Source organism: Echeneis naucrates, chromosome 21 (genome assembly GCF_900963305.1).
Source record: "Echeneis naucrates chromosome 21, fEcheNa1.1, whole genome shotgun sequence".
Classification (NCBI taxonomy): Eukaryota; Metazoa; Chordata; class Actinopteri; order Carangiformes; family Echeneidae; genus Echeneis; species Echeneis naucrates.
The window spans coordinates 6,728,099-6,750,210 of NC_042531.1; the positions used below are offsets into that span (position 1 = coordinate 6,728,099).

Genomic DNA, 22,112 nt, shown 5'->3' on the forward strand with positions numbered 1-22,112 from the left:
ACTTCAAGTATTCTTAATACCATTATCTCAATAACTAAACCTACATAGAGTCGAGCCGTGTGCCTTTGGGCTCAAGCCTGGTAACCTGCTGGTTAAGACTCATTTCTTGCCATTCTCCTACCTCTCCTGTCTTTACCAAATATTTATTACCTGTAATTCACATGTCTGGATTAAATAACAAGACAGTTTAATGTTTAAAACAGAAGAAAAATTCACTTGAACACAAAATATGAGAACAAAATTATATCCAAATGCTTTTAAATGACTGCATGTTCTCTGGTCTTGGAACATCTGCTTTCTGCAGTGAATTTGGTTTTTATTGAGAAAATGAAATTTGCTATAACTATAGAAAATGCAAAAAAAAATATTTCTTCCGAATAATTATAAATGGAGGTGATATTATTTCTGCATTTCTGCACCTGTGCCTCATGTACCTATGTAATTTTAATGTTTGTGTGTGTGTATATTCATACTAGTTTTAGAACATGGCAACAGGGGAACAGTGCCGGGAGTGTCTTCCAACAGAAAACTGAAGGTGACATTCAAAAGATAAGAACACATTGTATTGGGACTCTCTGAGGGGTATGCTCATTCCTCCTCTGCTCCCTCAGTCTTGCGTCTCTTTTTTCTCTTTCACTAAATCCCCAAAAGTCCTTGGTCCATTAAATCACATAAATGGAGGACAGGCTTTTAGTTTAATTCATAAATAATGAAATACTTGTTGGCAAGCCACGATTAAATCACTCTATAAAGCATTTGATCAAGCTAAATTCTCCTTATACAGTGGCAGAAGGCGCATGTACAAACGCATCAATATGTGCACACATGCTCGTATCAATATTGAGGAAGAATGTCAGGTATTATTTGGAGAAAAGAGCCCTTATCATGTCTCTGTTGCCATGGTGACACACTGTATGTTCCTATTGCAGACATGAAAACAGTAACCACTCGTCTTAAACCTCATTTCTACCCAAAGTAAACATCCTTCCCCCTCTCTTGTGTTAATCTCTTTTTCCACCTCTATCACCCAATCCATCTCCCTCAAGTACCTCCCCGCTCTGTTTTATCTCTCACAGTATACGCCCAATCTTATTCTGCTCCGTTGACAAATGTGGAACAGGAAGATCGACACAACTCAACTGACGACCACACGCCGTCACAGCCACTCGTCTCACCATGCCAGCTTTGACAAGCCTGACACACTGGGGGCAGCAATCTGATTACCTCTGTGCCACATTGCATCCTCTGCCTTTAGCCTGTGGAGCTCCCAACAGTGTTTCTTCAAAGATGTTCATATGGTGGTCGACTCTCCCTCACAACTGTGTCTGTTAAACTGTTGGCACATGGGAAATCTGAGAGAGTAGTTTATCATCATCAATCATACTGCAACGGGCACGTCCATAGACCTCTACCGTACAAAAAGACACAATTTATATATATAAAAAAAAACAAAAAACCAAAAAACCCACACACACACACACACACACACACACACACACATTGTCTAGTTGTCTAGTTCAGCAATCACTTTAAGGGCCAAATTATTTGGATTTTAATAGAAGGCTTTAGACATTATGGTTCAATGGTAAGATGGAGGGCCAGAAAATGATCTAAAAATATGAAAAACCACATTTAGAACATCCCACTGACTTAATTGTGTCCCCTTAAGAAGACTTCATGTCCCCGTCCCCCTAACTAACATTAGTCTGCAGTGACTCAAAGCGAGACCGGTATTGTGGATTAAATGAGTGGAAACGCTGAGCTCCAGGCTATTGAGAGTGTAATTTAAACCAAATAAAATAAAATACACAAATAATCTATAGATGCATATCTATGAGGCTATCTCACCTTTTCATCTAGTTTAGAAAAGACGATGGTGATACTGAACTGGTCCTTTTAGTTCAGATTAATTTGTCAAAATCATGTAGATTTGCTGTTTAAACCAACTTAACACCAGGCTGAAAACCTGTTTAATTTCCCAGTCTATTCTGTCCTGTTCTATTTTGTTCAATTCTTATCAAAAGACCCCTCACAACGCCATTGCCTGTTTACAGTATGTGACTGAAGGCTACCTGTCTGTGTGGGGCTTACTTCAGTAGGTAAAGTAAATGCTTGTTTCTATTTCCCAGTTGACATAAAAACCAAAACATGACTTGATGTAGTGCAAAGAAACAGCAGCGTTGAAATGTTGAACAGAAAAAAAATACTACTGTGCATACGCAGCATTGTACGTTCCCTCTAGACTGAACACTCATAGCTGCACCCTCTCCCCTCTGTTTACAGGAATACGGCACACTTTGAAAGAAAGAAAGAGAAGATGTCAAAGACCAAATGAGGGAGCGCAGAGCTCCATGTGGTTCAAATGTCTGTCTGCATGCATTATGCAAACGACTATAGATGAAGGAGAGGTAACTTTTAGCTTTTCTTGCTCTCTTCCTCTCTTTTTCCCTTGTTCCTATTTAACAATTTCCCAAATGTGTTCCTCATGACTCATCTACCTGGCCTAAGGACTTGCCTGATTGCCAGACATTTCTACTTTCAAGCATACACACACACACAACCGATTTATCACCACTGACAATTCATATACATACACATGAAGACACACACACAAACACATTATCATCCCCATCCTTGCCCTTAGGGGTAAACACCTTTTTCTATTTAGCTGATATCTAGTGGCATAGGATAAACATTGCTTCCTTCCCCTGCACCTCCCTCTGGTGCTGCAGACAGTGCTCTGTGGGAAGGAGTGATTTGTTAGATGGAGATGGGTCATCAGACTCTCCCATCACAAAGCCCACTGACCTGTGACACCATGGATGAAGGCAGAGCAATAAAAGGCAGCAACAGCATCCAATAGACAAACTTGTTTTTCAAATCCCGTGCATCTATTGGCACTGTGTTGTTCTCTGATGGAGAAAAAGGTGTCTCTGGGTAGAACTTTTTCAGATGTATGTCTGCGCATTCATGATTATTTCAAGCTGATGTTGTATGGCAGGTTAATGAGAAAAAGAGTGAAACTCATTTCCCGTTTTATCCTTGGGAAAGAAAGGATATGAAGAAACAAGCAAAAAATGCCACACAAATGTCAGAATAAATACATCATCCCGCCAATGTTGTTTTCAAAAGTTGCTGTCTCATTTTGTTAGCCATCCATGCACGCAGCAATGAAGCCCAAAAACATTTTCTGTAGATATAATCCTGAAATTCAACCAAATGATGAAATACTGGATTCTGCTTTTACTGTGACATACCTTCTCATTCCAGTTTTAGGGAAGAAAACAAGATGCCATTACTGTGGTGATATCTCATTTTGTAACCTCCAAAGTAATATAATGTATTAAGTAATGTAAATTATGCCTAGAAATACTTGTTACTTAAAGCAAATATAAATTGGTGAAACTCAGTGAGAGAAATGTTGCAATTTGAAATGCAAAAGTGATGTAATGCAATGACCACTTGAATGACACTCAGCAGAGAGCAAGGCCAAACAATCTTACGTCTTTGTTCTCAAGTGTCATGTGTTTGCTGCCTTTAGTCCTTGAGCTGTATGGTTTACCTGCTTACTGAATTCATTGAAAACACACACCAGGCCTTGCAGTTGTGTATTATACCTACTGTAATCTTGATATCATGATATCCTAATGATATTATGTCACCTGCAAAGACAAGTGCCTCCAGGCGGTCTACTTTGCAGGGGATCACTTAAGGACTTGAGGATTGTCAGGTCAGCAACACCATACACAGTGCTTGTGCAATTAATGGCTGCTATATAGTTGTTGCGTCCCATGTCATCAGTATTTCACTTAATGTGTGTTAAACTGTTAATTTCACAAAACATTTTGACTTGGTGTTCTGTGGTGTGTTAGACTCGAAACAATGTTGATCAGGTGAACATTACTTTGTGTCCATTTCCAAGTCAAAATATCAATTTTGCGATTTCTGTGTTTCGGACCTTTGAATGTGCATGAATAATGATCTTAATGCTTCAGTATACTGAAAATATAACCAGTTTGACTGCTATTAGCAGAAAACCATGGTGTGTGTGCGAGTAGGAGGGGCAGGGCTAATGCCTCCTTCCTCCACCTCTCTTCTCCTTGGTCTCATTCTTCAGTGCCAGGCTTCATTTCATTAAAAATTACTACCAAACCTAATTTCACGCGATAAATGCATTATCCCAATCAACACTGATGAGCGGAGCACACACTGATGCATGCGCACATATTTTTATGTGTGTGTGTGTGTAAATCCTAATAGAAAGAAAATCTTGATACTTTTGTTCTCCTTGCTCATCAGTATGATGGAATAAACTAGTCATTCATTAGCTGCAGCCCTGCTTAATCTCATTTTACTAATAATTAATATTCACTGTGTGCTTGTGTGTGTATGTGCTGAAATTTCTGAAACTTAAATTTCTGTTCTCAGCCTGTGATTACAAAGCAAAGATCCAGTTTCACTTGCCAACAGCTCACATCACACAGCATTAAAGCAACTAGATATTACTGCACAGCAAATGAACAATGATTTGCTAGATCAAAGTGTGACTATGCACAAGGCTCTGCGCCTCTTCGGGGGTCCCAAGCTAGAAATGCAGAAAAACCCAAATCAAGAAAAATGTTCTGTCGAGGATGACGGCTGCCAACACATTCCCTTGAAAGGCTGGCTGCAGTCAGTATGTAAATGATGATAGATCTTTTCAGCTACATGCGTTATTGATGCCATCAACAAACCAGCAACAATATAGTTGTGCTTCCTCACAAAAAAAAAAACAACAAAAAAACAAACATGCAAACGCAGAAATGGCAACAGTTAAGGAGAAGTATCTAGTACTCATGGAATGACAGGTGGAAATGTGAACCTTTGCTGCTGACGACAGGATGACGGCCAAATTGTGTTGCCTGGTAACTCGCCATCCACACTGATCTGCTTCATTAATGCTCCACTGAGCACAGATATAGGCAATAACAGTGCAGATTAGAGCAAATGGGTGGATGCTTGAGAAATATTGTCATTTAGTTAAGTTGAAAGTGAAGGTAAAAGCCTTGTAGTTTTAAGTCATAATGTGATTCTGCACATGCCAGCACCTAAACAACCCGTGTGGCTCCTAATGCATGACGCATGATGACAGGACTGAATTTTGAGGTATTTTGCTTGAATGTAAAATGAATTCTCAAAAATGTTGGCTTGACTAAACAACATTGTTATTGTGCATTGGGATACACATTTATATATAAAATAGTTAACTCCCAATCAGGAGAACTGTAAACTACATTATATGGAGATAAATATACCAAAAACTACATCACCTTAAATTAATTATTCATTATTTGTTTATTTTAATGTTAAAGTTGGGCATTACCATCTATAAATATAACAGACATGATGTATAACATGGCATTGGTATTCACCTACCAACATACTGGATTTAGAAAACAATTTGAAGAATGGATCACATCGTTTTGCATAATTTTCTAGCGCAGGTGGTCCTTGTCGTTCAAAGCTTGACTGCGCACATGAATTTTCATTTCAACGTGACATGTACACGCCGAAGACACACATAAAGACACCGCTGGTGCACCTGCAACCCAAAACACATCCTGTGCGCCTCAAGTCTTTCATGGGTGGAAGTGAAATACAATGAGGAGCTGACATGTCTGTCTCGTTTCATAAAATGATTTTTGACACACCCAGAGCAAGATGTGGTGATGGGATGTTCACGCAAGATATACACGGTCACAAACAACACTATAGCAGCACAGTATAAATTTAGTGTTGAGCTTGGCAGTATATTCAACTCTGATTAGCTCACTTTGGCACATTGACTAATAAATGCATATAATTACATCCCCAGTGATGTAACTATTTTCTCTTTATTGCCAACTAGTGTGCAGCATCCAAACACACACACACACACACACACCCCATCCCCTTATTTCACTTCCAAGACAAAATTCAACAATTTGCATTAACTCACTGAATAGTTTATTCTGCTTCAATTTGTTGTTCCATTATTTCTGAGTAATTTGAACACAGTGTGCTCGGCCAGCTGTGAAGAAGAAACGATTAAAAATGCCCAAGGGAGGAAGACTACACATGTGGCTTTTGTGTGTCAAACTGTCTAACAATAAATATTGATTGATATTAACTAACTTCCCACAGCACTCACAGAAACAAAACAAGTTTTTGAGCTGAAAAGAAACACACCAGGTGCAATAGAACTATTTTCTCTGTGTGGTCATTTTCTCCCCTCTTTTTTTTTTTTTTTAAAGAGCTTGCCATGGACACAAGTCACATTAATGACAGATAACAAACATTACCAGCTCAATGAAGTCATTCATCAAACAGCAGGCAGAGATGATTCATCACATATACGGTAATTGGTTTCACATCTCTCCCAGCCCACGTGTGTATTTCTTATGGAAAGGTTGGACATGTCACTGAGCTTGTGCCATGTTTAGAGAAGCTATCTCATGCAGGGGGGATGATCAGCATAGACAGCCTATTTATGGTCAGTCTCTGTATCCGTGATTGAAGCACCTGTAAAATAGGCAATTTTACACTCAGTGCGCTTAATCACCCAGCTGTGAGTGGGAAATAACCTCTCCTGGACAAGCTGAAGCTTGTCATCCAGCTATGAGTCCACACAATGTAAAGTATGTGTGTGCGATTCATTAATTCATGAAAAAGCATTGTATGGTTTTAATTCCCTCACAGTGACTGTTCAAAAAGCAGTTTCCCAGCAAAAATCTGTTGGCAGCTACACTTGATATGCATTTGATGATAGAAACTGCTTATCACCTGCTGAGCCGTGACTGTAGTGTGTTTGTGCTTTAAGTACCAGCTTTTTCCACACAACAGGGTTTGGGTTTTTTTTTTTTTTTTTTTTTTTTTTAATTGCCCACTTACTCAACCCTCCAGATAAAAGTCACAATAAGGTGAGAAAATAGCCAGTGCCCTGCCCACATGTGGCCAGAAAATGAACCTCTGCTACAGCATAATGCAGCAAACAGGAAGAAATTGTCGGAAGGATGGAAATCAGTCATCACTTCAGATCATGGGGAGAGAAATCTATATGCATGTAAAATAAGTCCAAACTTTTGACTGGTAGTGTACATTTTTTAAATCATATTCTGTATGTTTGTATAGTAAAAGAATAAAGGAAACGACAATAATTTCTTTCTCAAGAAAAGTTCTTTCTTTCACTCTATAGCAGCAACAACTTGTTTTAAAGTTGTAAGTAAGCCACATGATCATCGACACATTTGCTGATTTGTCAGCACTTGTTCGCACACCTGACTGTGCTGAGGCACTTATGAATTTGTGGATACTTTGCTTAATGTGCAAATAAATGAAGTGTTACTACTTCCAGATAATGATTGACGTTATAAATCTGAATTTGTTTAGTCTCAGCACATGTTGTTCAGAAGATTTTTTGTTTTACCTGTTTGAGCTTCTTCAGGTCTTCATCCAGCTCCAGATTGTCCAGAATAACAGCTACAAAAAGGCTGAGGAGGATCTGGGATGCAACATACAAAGGAATCTCATAAGAATACAAGATGTGTGTGAGCACACGTTAAAACTGTTAATGTAATGATTATATATATTATACATTTTATATATTTATATATATATTATATATAATAATACATTTTAAAAAAGCAACAGAGTTTGACAAAGAGTACAAAGTCTCAGTAATTCATCAGTCAGTAATTGCATTTGCTGCTTGTTGTGCCCTACAAGAAATCCTGTCTGTCTGATTTGAGGTGTGAATAATCCAGAGACTGCCTGTGTTGTCTGATGGCTCCCCATATAAGAAGGCTAAACACTGAAATGTCAGCACTTCTTATACCTGCAAGACTGACTGTCTGTGATTAGATGTACCACTTGAAAGAATGCTGAAAGGGCTCTGGGGTACTAATTGAATTGCATAAAAAAAAAAAAAAAAATATTTATATATGTTTTTGCAACTTATTTTCTCCAGAAAGCTTTTAATCTGACAAAACAATAATATGTTTGAATTTGAATTTCAGCAAATATGGTATGTACTAAAAATAATGATAACCAAGTCTTGTAAACTTATTTGACTTCTAAATGTGAAGCAGCACACTGAGTTCCTCACCAGGGTGGCAAACAGATGGTAGAGGATGAAGTAAATAGCTACCACTGGAGCCCACATATGACCTACAGCTACAAGGGTCTGGTCCATGACATCTACCCAGCCCTCCTGGGTTAAGATCTGGAACATGGACATGAATGCCTGCAGGGAGGAAAGCACAAGAGAAAGTGAGAGAGACAAAAGTGTACAGAGGCCAGAGGAGTACACAGATGGAAGCAGGGGAAAAAGGAAAGGCAGAGAGAGGAGAAAATATTCAGCAAAACAGACAGATTTGATATGTGAAAAATTCTTTCTTAGATGAGAGAAAATATCACAGGGCTGATGTACATGACCCCCCCCCTCATAACCATCTAATTCTGGCTTGCGATTCTGAAATTTTTAAACATTAAACAGGAAAAAAAAAAAAAAAAAAGAGAGGAATGCCAACAGGCATCCTCCGTTTCTATACTCTGTTAATGTCTCTGCTTCCCTCTCGTCTTCTTGCCAGAGGTCAGATGAAGGTGTAAGGAACAGCAGATGCGACATGGTGGCCCCTGGAGTCAAATGGCACGCCTGCGCTTCCTCCTCAGAATCGCACCTCCGGGTAGCAGCCCCCTACCTCCCTTGCTCCCAGCCCCTCCCACTTGATAACGTGCCCTAGTCACTGCAGATAAAGATAAACCCAGCAACAGGTCTGCCCATAGGGGAGGCCGCCAAACATCATTAACTATGATGTGTGAGTGTCTACGTGCACGCATGTGCATGTGTGTCACGCACAGGAGAGTAAACAGAAGGGTAACGCAGCATACAAGTGGCATCTGTTTATGAGCAACCCTTCATGTCCCACTGTGCCTGGGATCAATGAAATGGTGGATGAGAGAAAAAGGAAAACGAGGAGGGGATGATGCGCCTAATGACAGCGAAAGATGCTTGTGAGCACTTAGAAATCAAAGGAGGTTCCACATCTGTCGACCCATCATGCAACCCATCATGAACATCTGGAGGCCTACATCACTTGTGTGAGCCGTTCCTCTGGAGGTGCTCATGTGAATTTCTGCATTTTTATTTTGTATATTTCGTATACCTCCTGTATCTCATAATTAAAATATTATTTTTCCCTAATCATTTTCACAAGCTGCTGGCTTCATCACTTTCAAACTACACTGGACAGGAGAGGCAGGAGTGTAATCTAAACTGAGAGACTGAAACAAATTATGGGTTTAACTTAATATCTGAAAACCAGTTGTCACTAACAGAAAACCCTGCATAATACAATACAATCAAAATTACATCAACCATAGTCAACTAACTGCCCCCACCTATTCACATAGATGTATCTGCCGAATTACTTTATGATGACTTATATGGGGAATTCCTCCAGTGACTACTACTACTAATCTACCTAAATAAATCATTTTAAAATGTGTAACCAAACCTAAAAGTAAAAAAATGCCAAAGCTATAGTCAAATCCAACAAAAGTTTCTGATGAACAGGCCATGCTCATTTTCCCTTACAAGATATATTTAAAATTTCAATTGTATTAATAAAATGATAAAAAGTGGTGGCAAGGTGAGTGTGAGCTTGGTCTTACCCTGGGGAATGTGGTGAACCGGTCCAGCTCCTCCACAAAGCAGAACATCTGTAGGCTGATGGCCGACATGACGATGAGGAGGCTGGCAGTGAACACCACCAGGCTGCCTAGTTTTTTACCTGGACCAAATATCTTATACACAAAGTCTTCCAGTGCTGGGGAAATCTTAATCAAACGTACCACACGTAGCACCTGTGAGGAAGGAAAACAGACCACTGTTGTGCGACCACTGTAAAATTGTGCAAATTTTGGCTTTGGGAACAGGAGGATAATTCAAATTGAAGGAAGCAAGAGGTGATGCTGTTTACAGGAGCTATTTAAAATAAATGGCAGAGTTTAAAAGTAAACATAGAAGCTCATTGATTACATATTGATTTTAAAATGGAGAACATTGATCTTGACCCATTGGTAAAGGAGCAGTGATACTGTGCTCTGTCAACAGGCTTAGTCCCTAAATTGCTTGTGGCGACAGCAACCCCAAAAAGGTAATGCATCTTGGTCAGGCTTTGATTGGAGATCGAGAGAGTGGCTATTGATTGGGCTTTGCAGTGTGACGCCTCCGGCCAAAGGTTTTTCTTTAGCATCCATCTTTAAGCCAAATGATTGGCTACTGCTCATTCCATTGATACATAGCAAGAAAGGAAAGAAAAGGAGAGCAAACAAATGTGGGATACTGGTCTTAAGAGAAACCTACAGTAAACAAATACAGTAACAACACTCAGCATGATGACAGATGGGATGGGAAGACACTATCTTCTACTCCTGACAGACCATAATGACCACTATCTATTTTATAACAGATGCAAGCTCCAAGACTAAGAGCAAATTGTGAGAGGGGAAATTCACAAAGGAGATGAGTCCATAAATAACCTATCTCCTTTTTTTTATCCCCAGCCTACGACCAGAACAGGAACTGAAATAGATGTGACGTGCAGGGAAAAAACTTGACTATAATTGCGTTAATGTGATGTACAACAAAACATTGACTTTTTCCAGAAATGGTCCTAAACACATTTCATACTCAGGGCCGGATAACACATAAGATAACACAAATGACAGGATGCTGTTGCATGGCTGAATCAAAACGTAATGTCTGCTACACTGATTAACAATAAATCACAAAACACAGAGCGAGGCTTTCTAGCTGTGCTGCATATGTGCACTTCTGGCTCTAGCCTCTTGCAAGACAAATACATACTTAACATAAAATTGAATTAATTTAACACATTGTCACTGTCACAGATATCCAATCCAGAATTTTAAACCCATATTGGCTGGATATCAATAAGAGGAATTGGATCAGGCATCCCTACTAGAAATGCCCAAAAATTATACAATTGGCTGGATCTCTGAATGAATAAATTGACTGGACTGTTAAATTGTGCTGCTACTAGTGTCATTGTAATTCTGAAGACACAGAGACAGAAGTGTCGAGGTGGCTTCCGCTGGCTGATTAAAAATCGTTCTGCCAAGTGTATGTGTGTCAAAGCTGCATCGCTCTAAGTAGAGGTCTAAAGCCTGTGACATTTTGTACAACCTGAAAAACACTGGCTAAGGTTAACCTTTAGCTGTGGAAGGGTGTAACTAAATAAAAAGCAGAGGGAATCAATGATTGCTCAGCCTAGTCGCTTCTTCTGTGGCTAGAAGACAGTTCTGATGCCAGCCCAGAGCCTTCAGGTTAATCACTTGTTACAAAATGTCCCCAGTTTAAGCTGAGGCTTACTTGGAAAGGCAGCAGCAGAGAGAGTGAGTTAGAAATATTTTACCATGACTGAAGCATTTGCTTCCATTGGCTCAGAAAAAAAAAAAAAAAAGCTCATTAGCTAAAGCAGAAAACTGATTGCTTTTGATGAAAATTGATAAATTGACTGAAAATAATATTAGATGTAAACATGAGGTTGTTTCCTCCATGTGAAATTATTTGGATTATTTATTTGGACAATCATTTTTTTGTGACTGTCATTGTTCTTGCCAATACCTTATGAATGCTCTTCTATTATTATGAAATTGGAGGTGAACTCAAATAATAGAAGATTATGTTAGTAGTTATTAAATGTAGACTACAACCGAGTCCTGAATGCAATTTTCAGAAAATACTTTCAGTTCAAATACATTTAAACTAGTGATGTCCTAATCAGCTTTTTGGGGAGCGACCACTGATTATCAGTCATTGGAATCAGTATCTGCCAATACCGATCACAAATCACAGGATGGGTGAGGGGGTGGGAATCCTCCATTAAAACTGTTGTATAATCCGTAATGTTCAGACTTTTAATAAGAGTCATTACAAGATGTGGAATATTGTTAGAATACAGGAATGCAGTTAACATCTGCTACAGTACACGTGTTTGCTTGAATATAAGTCTTGCTCCTGTGAGGATGACAACTGTTGAGAATCAGACAGGATCAGGACAGCTTGTCTGGTCAAGGCTCATTACAGACACAGCAAGAAGCCCTTTCTTATCAAGTGTCCACAAAGCCTCACATCAGCTACGCAGCACTACCTACAGGAAGGTCACAGGGTTAAACTTTGGACATCGTACGATACTTATATCTTTAATGACAGCATTAAACCTAGACAGCACCATTGCCGCACAGGTGTAACAATATGCAAAGTTGTTTTCTATTTATGCCTTGAGAAATGGAAAACGTGACAATGACATGAAAAGTAGGTATGGGAAATAACGAATAAAATGTCCACACTTTGGAGGATGTTGGATCACAAACACAACTGAAATTTAATAATGTAGACCATCAGTGGCAGATACATCTTTAGTGAGGCCAGAGAAATATAATATTAGCTCTTCCTAGAGAAGGATCAGGACTTTACCAGGAAAGCACTTCACATACTGGGATTGAAAACTGCAAACTCAGGCTGATGAGACGTGATTAATACCATTAAAATAAAAACCAGATAAAAACTATTTGTATTAAATAAATGAAGTAATTCCTTAATTTCTATTTCTGTGACACATTAGTGGGGATGGTGCATTGAACATGTTTTAAATAGAGAGATTGCCAACCCAGGGGAGTGATATGACTGATTTGTGTTCATTAATGCATGATCACAGGAAAGAAATGCCACAAAATGAATCCCAGTTTCTGTTCTTCAAGTGTGGATGACTTGAAGAACAGAAACTGTGACTGACTTGATATTCAAAATAACAAAGGATTTGTGGATTTGCAACATTAGAGTGTGTATTCATACCTGGAAGTAGGTGAACTGGGAGTGGTAGAGGTCAGGGTAGATATGTAGTGTGGTGCCCACCACCAGCAGAGATTCAAACTTGTGCAGTGAGGAGCTAATGTAACCAGTAAAACCCAGACACCAGATCTTCAAAAGAGCTTCCAGGTCAAATAAGAAGGTAAAAGCAACCTGGGATAGAATGAAGCAAATAGAAATCAGAGCTGGGGTTTTCTTCCTGTCAACACAAATCTCTCTCACTACACATGATGTACAATGAGCAATGCTCTATGATGAGTTCATAAAATACCACTCAATGAGAAACTATGATTCACTGATAATCAATAATACATGCCAACACTCTGACGGAGCCCTCTGCCTGATGAGTACTTCCATAACACAGCACAAATTTGAAAGCAGAACTTTGAAAGCAGTAATAGAATATTTTTGCAGTGTGGTATTGTTTACATTTCACTTTAAGAGGGAAGCCAGTGAAAAAAGTACCATGCAGTCTTGTCAACAGAAAACGCTGTGTTAGAGGTTTGGAATTTAAATTACTCAATCATTTACCATCTGGGGTTGGTCGGATGCTACCATGTCGAATGATGTGAAACACATTCTATGAACAGTTTATTAGGAACACTTGCTTATTGATGAAATTATTTATATACCAATTATGTGGCAGCAGTGCAGTGCATGAAATGGTCATTGTCAGAATGAGGAAGAATTTGCTCACACTGACCAGGAAAGTGGTATGACACCTGCTGCTACAAAGGTTATTTAAAAGTTTCTGCTAATCTCCTAGGATTGTTTTTTTTTTTAAGCTAGAACCCATAGCAAGGAGTGAGCATTGTCTATATCTCTCTCTTTCTGTTGCATGAATTTTGGCAATTCAGTTTTAAATCAATCTCTTGCTATAGTAGTCTACTAACTATGTGGAAGCGCAATAATAAATTACTCCACTCTCCTATAGAGGAGAATAAAAACGGTACCTCACCAAGAAAGTGTACATTTCACAATTTAACTCTAAACCCACCGCCTCCATATCCCATTTTCCCCTCACAGCCTTCACACAGACTGGAACAAATCAGCAGATCGATGACTGTATGATATGGTTGGAGGCAGTAAGAGAGGGTAAAATTGTGTGTGGTTTTCCCTTTCTTCTTATCTTCTTCATTCAGCTGTGTGTGAGAGAGAGCTATGAGGGCATGGGGAAGGTGGGCACAGTCTTCGCTTTACCACCTGCATGCTGATGACAAACAAACACACTGTCTTGTGTGTGTGTATAAGCTTATGTTAAAAAAAGAAGAATAATATAGAAATATATTTGGATATATCAGTCAATAAATATGAAGAAAATGAGCTGCGCCCACTGAGATAGGACGACATATGCAGGTGTAGGAATTCTAAACTGGTTGACATATCCTTACACCTCCAAATCATTCATAAAAACCAGGATTACATTCTAACATTGTACCGTGATATTTTATTGAATAAAAATAAGATCTAATTAAAAATATGGTGTTGTCATGTTAAACTTGATCTTATTGGTATCACATTAAATGGGTGTTGGAGTGGTCATTTGGAAAAAAACATCTCACCTCTGCCATGTAAAACTCATCATAGTGCCTGCGGTGGTTCTCGCCTTTATAGTAGTTGCTAGCAGCAACGATGACGTCCACAGCCACCATGCTCAGGATGAACATGTGGAACACAGAGGATCGCATCAGTTGCTGTGGAAACAGAGCAGCATACAATTGCAATCAATGTAAATTGCAAACAACAGGCAAATTAGGAGAGCACTTGATCAAATTCAGGTTTGAATATGAGCCATCCAATACTGTGATAAAAATCACAGCACTGTCTGAGATAGATAATTTCCAATTTGAAAGACAGATAAGCCAAGTAAGGGGTATTGCACCACTGAGTGAGACTTATTCCATATGACAGATAAGGAAACAGGCAGATGAGATCTCCTTTTCTTTCAGAATACATTTTTTCTACCTATCTGCATAGTGAGAGTCTTCAAACAGGAGGTTCAGTGTACACCAAATAATAGACAAAAGACTAAGAATGACTAACTCGCTTAAGAAGGATGCACCCTTGTGTTTCACACTGTTTCTTATTTTCCTAGAGTAGATAACCTCAACCAAAAACGACGTTGCTCAAATTCACAGATATGAATCCTGTTAGGATTTCAGAGAACACAGGCTGCATGACAGATGACAGACTGGCAGATATTCAAAGACAAATGGGATGTACATGTGGTATCACAGGTGTAAGTTCTTTCTTAGTGGCAATGCCAACCATAAACTATATTGCATAGTAATAATTGGAAACAGGCAACGAGGGCCAGCAGCTACACTGTCAGAAATTCAAAGCAATCAGGAGCCTTTCATTGGCTGCTGGGAGAAACAGACAGGAGAATCAGCGTGTATTCAGACAGCTGGAAACAAGAGGGGAAAAATGGGGGACCGGGGACAAATGTATGTTATTTCCTGTGGGAAATGTACTGGCATCGAGCGCCTACAACCACAGCACATGATGGAAACAATCATGGCATTAAAGAATGAGAAGAAACTGCTCCACAAAGAATACACTCTTCATTTAGACGAGCAGACATAAATTGCATTCCTTTGGAGACAATGCGACAGATGTGATCACAGCCATGAACTGCATATATGTGGCAGAAGGAACAGCTTGTGAGTGGGTAGAATCACTCACCCTAAAAAAAGACTTGCATGCGAGATTGGCAATGGGAAGGATTGAGAAAAGTGAAAAATGAGAGAAAGGACTTTAAGACAGATGAAGATTTTTTTTCCTTTTTTTTTTTTTTTTTTTTTTCAGCATTGCCGGAAAGATCAAATTCGCAGCAGGAAAACAGGACCACTGCCATCCACCCTCCTACACACAAAAACACTTACTGTACAAAGTTTGATTTACTGTTGTGTTTTTTTTTGTTTTTTTTTTTAAACAAGTGATAAAATTAGCTGAGAAAATTATCTGATTGAACTTGTGGGTAAAAGATGATGTATCAGTGTTAAAGAGAAAAAAATTAATTTATTACATTTGTTTCAATGTTCTACAATTTTTATTTCTACTCCTTTTCACCTTATCTAGCTTTTATCTTTGTTTGCTTGGTTGCTTTTTATTAAACACCATCAATCTATGTCACAAATGTGAATTCATGCCATTCTTTTAAGCCCAACTGAGAGCTCCAGACCAACAGAGGTTGTAGCCTTGGGCTTGGGTGTTTTTGCAGTACACACACACACCCATGCCCACTCTCCACACGCGGCGGTTAGGCTCCCTGACTGAGATTGGACGTGACAAAGCAGTTTGACATTTCCAGCGACCAGACGTTTTCCCCCATGGGTGTTTTGGCTGAACATAGTGGTGTGTTTGTGGGTGTGATAGTGTGTGTGTGTGAGGGAGGGAGGGAGGAAACAGGAATGACAGAGGCAGACTGACAGAGAACAGAAAGTACATGCTTGTGTGTATGACACAGTTGAATTTCTCAAGGTCCTGACTTTGCCCATATTCTCTGTCAGCTGTTGGGAATCAAACTGCTAACCAAAAAAAAAAAAAAAGAAAAAGAAGCTGGATAGCTAACTGCAGAGCACCAGATATTTGTAACCCCTGTATGACAGATGCAGCTCTACCATACAATAACAATATAATTTTTACCTTGCATTCCTCATTTTTTTCCCAAATGACTAAAGATAAAGGAAGTGCTGGCCTTCATGACATCACAAGGTCCATGTTGTTCTAACACAAAATCACAGAGTTTGCAGCTGATGGCGCCGGTACACCATACAGGGCCTCAAAATGTGTGAATTAATTTCACAGCTTTTTTTGTTGGTTCTTCAGTGTAAGTCGGTATTTAGTGAAACACTGTGACCTAAATTAAAAAAATAAAAAACGCAAAACAACACTTTTTTCCAGTAAGCCTTTTAACCTCTTCCCTGAGAACGTCTGTTCCTTATCAAATGTATGTCTAGTCACGTACAACAAAGTCTCACTCACTGTCATTGGGACATAAACTGCATTGTCATTAAGGAGGTAAGACAACTTTCAGCCATGTCCACGGAAGATGTCTCAACACGATTCACTGTAATGAAGCTCAATGATCATCTATAGCAGGGTTTAAGCACATGCATCAATTCTGGAGCTTTTCCAGTGTCTGAAACTGTAACAGAAGACGGGAGAAGACTGACAGACAAATGACTGCCTCCTCGTGCTCCGTCTGTTCATGCCGACTGTCAAGGAGGACAAATGCTCTTTCCACTGGTACAAGAGATGAGTGTAGCACATGTGCACATAGTTGGCAGGATTTAGGAACGTTCACACAGGAATTGTCACCAACAGACTGGGCCATGTTCTGGCACAAACTCCAGCTAGTTTTCTTCCTCCTGTTTACTCAGATTAGAAGAGAAACTGAGTGGGATTACATACTGCTTCACTTGACTTATCCCTTCAGACTCTGCACAGCAATTTGTTGACACTGAATAAATAAACAATGATAATCAGAGTTTGAGGCTCCTTTTTTTCTGCTGCGTGGCATTTGGTTAACAGACAGGCCAATTCTGAAATCTACTGTGGAACTGGTGAGCAGTTAACTTTCAGCATTGTTTGGCATCAGCACAGAGTTATTTTGATATAAAGCTTTTGGCTGAAGCAGTGGGTGTGTAAAATCCTGCTGGGTTGGGGATCTGACAAAGTGGGAGCCCCTTCACTTATTACAGTTCTGACTGAACAGGCTGACTCATGTCTTTGGCTGGAAAAAAGGTCTTAATAAAACATGATAGTCTGCCTGTGTGTACGCTCCTACTCTTAATAATATCTCCTCTGCTTTGCCACCCCTGTATGCATTTCCTGTCTGGTTTCTGCCGCCTCTTCTTTTGGTTTATTTCACTCCAGCATATATCACTAAAATGTGCATCTAGCTGATTGCTGTCTAGACTGAATAAACAATCTGATCCAGTCATGCTAGTCAGTCTAAGAATGTTGACACTTCATCGCCGCTTGCAGGTATTTTTATTTTGCATTATACACGTATATCCTGCAGTGCCCCAAATTTTCCTCTTTACTAATGCTTTCACCATTTCATTCTTTCTTATTTATTTATTTATTTATTTATTTATTTCCCAGCCATTTTCTCTTTCCTCTGTGACCTCCTTCTCATTCTGACGGAAGCAAACTGGCCTTAACCTTGACTGTTGTGTTTGAAGGCTTTCAGGGGTACATATGGTGTCACTAAGAAGATCCAGGTGGCAAAGATCGGTGGCCAGCAGGGCTAGGAGGGATCCAGAAAATCAATAACCCCTGGTGTTGGAGGGAGAGGTAATAAAAAAGGTGCTCCATTCATTGGGCCTGAGTATCCCCCAGTGAGCTACTAGGTCATCCATCACTCTGCATTTAGCTCTTCGAACTGAGTACGGAGGCAGGGCAAGCAAGCAGCATTAACTGCTCATTGCCAAAAAGGTGATGTTAAATTAATCACATGATCCTCCTGGGCTACTAGAAGTAGGTAGCATTTATCATGGCTTTTCTCACTTTTCTTGGATGTAATATTTTGATTATGAACCGAAATCCCCCAGTTCCTTCATTTATGTGTCTGGGTTAAATTTTAAATACAAGCGGGATGCACCTGCATAAAGTGCCACCCTCTATTTTTGCTTACAACAGCCAAAGCTCCAATCTGCAGTGTAATTATATCATTGTTGAGCACAAGGGACTAATTAGTAGAGCAGGTCTGTGGGGAAAGAAACAGCATGCTCTGTTAACCTCTACTGGTCTGGTCTGCTACCATGAAACCAAAAGGAAGACTGGAAAGCACACATGTCTGTACTGTGAGCAGATACAGAGCAATCAATAGAGTACAAAGACAGTGTAGTTGGATAAATGAGCTGTGATACGAACACAATTTTGGCATTAATGAATGTACTGCCAGTTACTCTGTTAAATCACAAACACATACACAGTAGCATATCCATGCATTTGAGCTCAGACTTCAACCTCAATTTCATGTCGGATCATAAATAAATATATTTGTGCAGGCTCTGTCCAGAGGTACAATCCAAAGTGTAGCACAAGATTACACACTACTTGTCAATTGTTTAACTTCTACATAAACAGTTGTCCAATAATTCTAAATTGTGGGTAAACTGAGATTGATTTGATGCACTATTGGTTTGGACGTCCTGAAGTCACCAGTGGAAACTTTTTGCCTGCTGAAAAATGTAATTTCTTGCCAAGGCAAAGTGGTGACAATTGTTGTTTGACTGGAGTTGGACAAAATCTTCATGGCAGACTGGAAACTTGGCTATTTCTAGCATTTAACATTTAGCTATATCAAATCTGACAAATAGCTTCTTTAACTGACTACATTTGACACTTGGTAGTGAGATTTACCCCTAGATAAAGATATGCTTGCTGTTTCCCCCTTTTTCCACATCTCTATGCTAAGCTAACTTAATTAGCTGCTGCCTCTGGTTTAATATTTAATGTTCAAACGTTAGACTTTCAGCATGAAAGCTAATAAGAACACGTACACATCAAATATAAACCACTCTGGTGAAACCCATAGTAAGGGTGTTATTTGTTATTTTTCCAGAGCAGCATAACCAGAAAAAAAAAACCTGAAAAATAAAGTCAAATCAAACTGCCACAGTACTGGCCACACTTACTCACGAGTAATTTTAGCAGAAACACTGTAAGAAAGATAGCTTTGGATGGCAGAAAATCAAAATTAAGACTGGTATTAAGATTACTGTGAGGTTCATAAAATCATTGAAAAAACAACTGTCAGAATGAGGATGGAGAGCAGAGGTGCTCCCCGCTATGAGGGCTATTTTGGTTTGTGGTCCTTCTGGATCCTCTCCGGCTCCAAAAAGAGCAGGTGGTTAATCAATTATGTGTTATCTCCGACTGCTGCAGCCCGTCGGACCCAGACAGACTCACAGTGATACACACGAACGTGCTCAAATGGACAGACGTCAACAGGCAGATCGACAGGCTGACGGCAAGGCACACAAAGGCCTGACCAGACACATGCTGGTGGTTTAAAAGACAGTCTGACAGGTACGCATGAGCTACCGACAGACAAACAGGAGAACACACACAGGCTGCCTGTATGTAGATAGGGCCCACCTGCCAGCCCTGAAACATTTTAATCATTTGACGGCCAATTACTCTGGAGCCAGGCAGAGCAGAACAGAAACTCACACCTCACTTTGCCAGCACTTGCAGATGGCCCTGCAGGCTGGATCTCCACTGCCTGTCTTCACTCTACCTGTCTACTCAGCTCGCGCTTCTTCTTTCTGATATGGGTGAAAAAGCAATGAAATAACGTGTTTAGTGAAGCTATGGGGAGAGAGAGCTGGAAATATCCATCATTAATCAAAACCAATACCACCATAATAAAAGACGCCCTATCACGCCATCTGTGGCAACATCAGTGAACAGAAATTGCTGAAGAAGAAGGCAATATAAGCCACCTAAACCACATATATAATTTGCATATATTTCCACCGCAGACATTGTGCATCATATGTTTTTGAATTAGATAGAGGGAATCTATTAAAATGTTTCTTTAATTGCTTGGATTTTGTTGTTGCTGGTCGCATTTGCATAAGAACAAAAAACCAATTTACTGCAGGAATTTAAAAACACTGGTAAACACTGCGCGCTTACAAACGCGAGGGGCATCTCTCTGTGATGTGGCTTTTGCGGTTTGGTTTGAACAGCTGGCTTAGAACTGCAGTTTCCTGACGTCAGCATAAAATCAAAACATTTTCAGTGTGGTTTGATGGCTTGACGTGCCACAAAATGCTCTGTGTGTGACTGACAACTGAAAACAATAGATAACGTTTGAAACTAGCACTGTATGATGCCTGTCAAAGTCATTCTCATTCCTATTCAACTTTTACACTACTTTATTATTATTTGCCTCACGTTTGACACTTTAAATCCTCAAGTAGGCAGACATTTAAATAATAACAAAAGCCTAAAAGCTGGCAGTAAAAAGTTTTTTTTCCCTTTTTTTTTTTTTTACAAAGACCAGCTGTTGTGGTCACTTTATGAAAAATAATAAGTTTGTTGTGAATGTTTTCACATTTTTGCTTACAGCAAGTGAGACTACAAACATAAATCATGCTCATAAAATCTATTAAAATGTCTTACCCTAAAGATTTACTGTCAGTGGCATGTTTTGAAGTTCAGAACTGAATCCATTGCTTGTAAAGATAGAAATTTACAACTTTGGACTGCTATCTTTTCAGCCTCTAGAGATTAAATGAGCAAGCAAAAAGAACACAAAGAGAGGAATATCTCAAAATTGCAAAACAAGACATCCTTAACTTAATCAGCCATTGTGCTAATTCCTGGATGCAGTTATGTAATCAATACAATCACTGATGCCTTTTAAGATATTAATCTTGGTCTCTGTAATCAGCAACAATGCTAAAAGATCAATTAGATAAAAAAAAAACAATTCACAAATCAGCAGAGGAAAAATATTTGTAACATAATGGGAATAAAATCATCCTTAAAGATCTTGGGCTTGTGAAAACCTTCGTCATTAGCAGGGTATGCTTGTCTGCAGTATATGACAAACAAAAGCTGCATGCTAGGATGCTAGGCCAGGGGGTATTTAGTAGGAAGGTGACAAAGATTACTGAGACTAGACTCCATTTTACAAGGACGTTCATACTGGATGATTCTGTAGGGAAAAAACTATCTCACATGTTTTGCTATTTCCGTGTGCAACTAAGACATTAATCTTTTTCTAAACTTAATATTCAGGTCTAAACTTCACCACCAATCTCAGAGGGACTAAGTGCTCCATTACATCTGATGTAATATATACAGTCACACACTTAGCTTCTGAACAACATATTTCATTTTCTGCGAGGTTTAGCTGTGCATCAGTTGGTGAGCACTGGTGTTTCAGGAATAGCTCAAGCCAAAGAACATAGAGGAATGGTTCTGCAAGCTCATATAGTGGCATTGTTTCAGTCATTGTGTGGAAACAAATTCTTTTGTATGAATATCACCATACATTCTTTGACATAACCCTATGCAAACAATGAGTTAAATTCTGCAATTTGTGAGTAGCACACACAATGAAATTTCAAGAACCAGAAAACATTTTGCTCATTTACATACCTCTCTCCCACCTTGTATCGCACTGCAATAAGTGTCTTGTGTGACACTGCTCTTACTATTAAATATACTC

General features: G+C 39.3%; 1 protein-coding gene across 1 annotated transcript in view; it reads right to left on the minus strand.

Moving 5' to 3' along the window:
• nalcn (sodium leak channel, non-selective) overlaps positions 1-22,112 on the minus strand; it is a 53,710-nt gene that overhangs the window by 17,307 nt on the left and 14,291 nt on the right. The window contains exons 14-18 of the mRNA XM_029529873.1: positions 14,476-14,607; positions 12,899-13,066; positions 9,691-9,882; positions 8,123-8,260; positions 7,445-7,519 (exon numbers count right to left, since the gene is read on the minus strand). Of these exons, the coding sequence (XP_029385733.1) occupies positions 7,445-7,519; positions 8,123-8,260; positions 9,691-9,882; positions 12,899-13,066; positions 14,476-14,607 (705 nt within the window). The remainder of the gene's footprint in view (positions 1-7,444; positions 7,520-8,122; positions 8,261-9,690; positions 9,883-12,898; positions 13,067-14,475; positions 14,608-22,112) is intronic.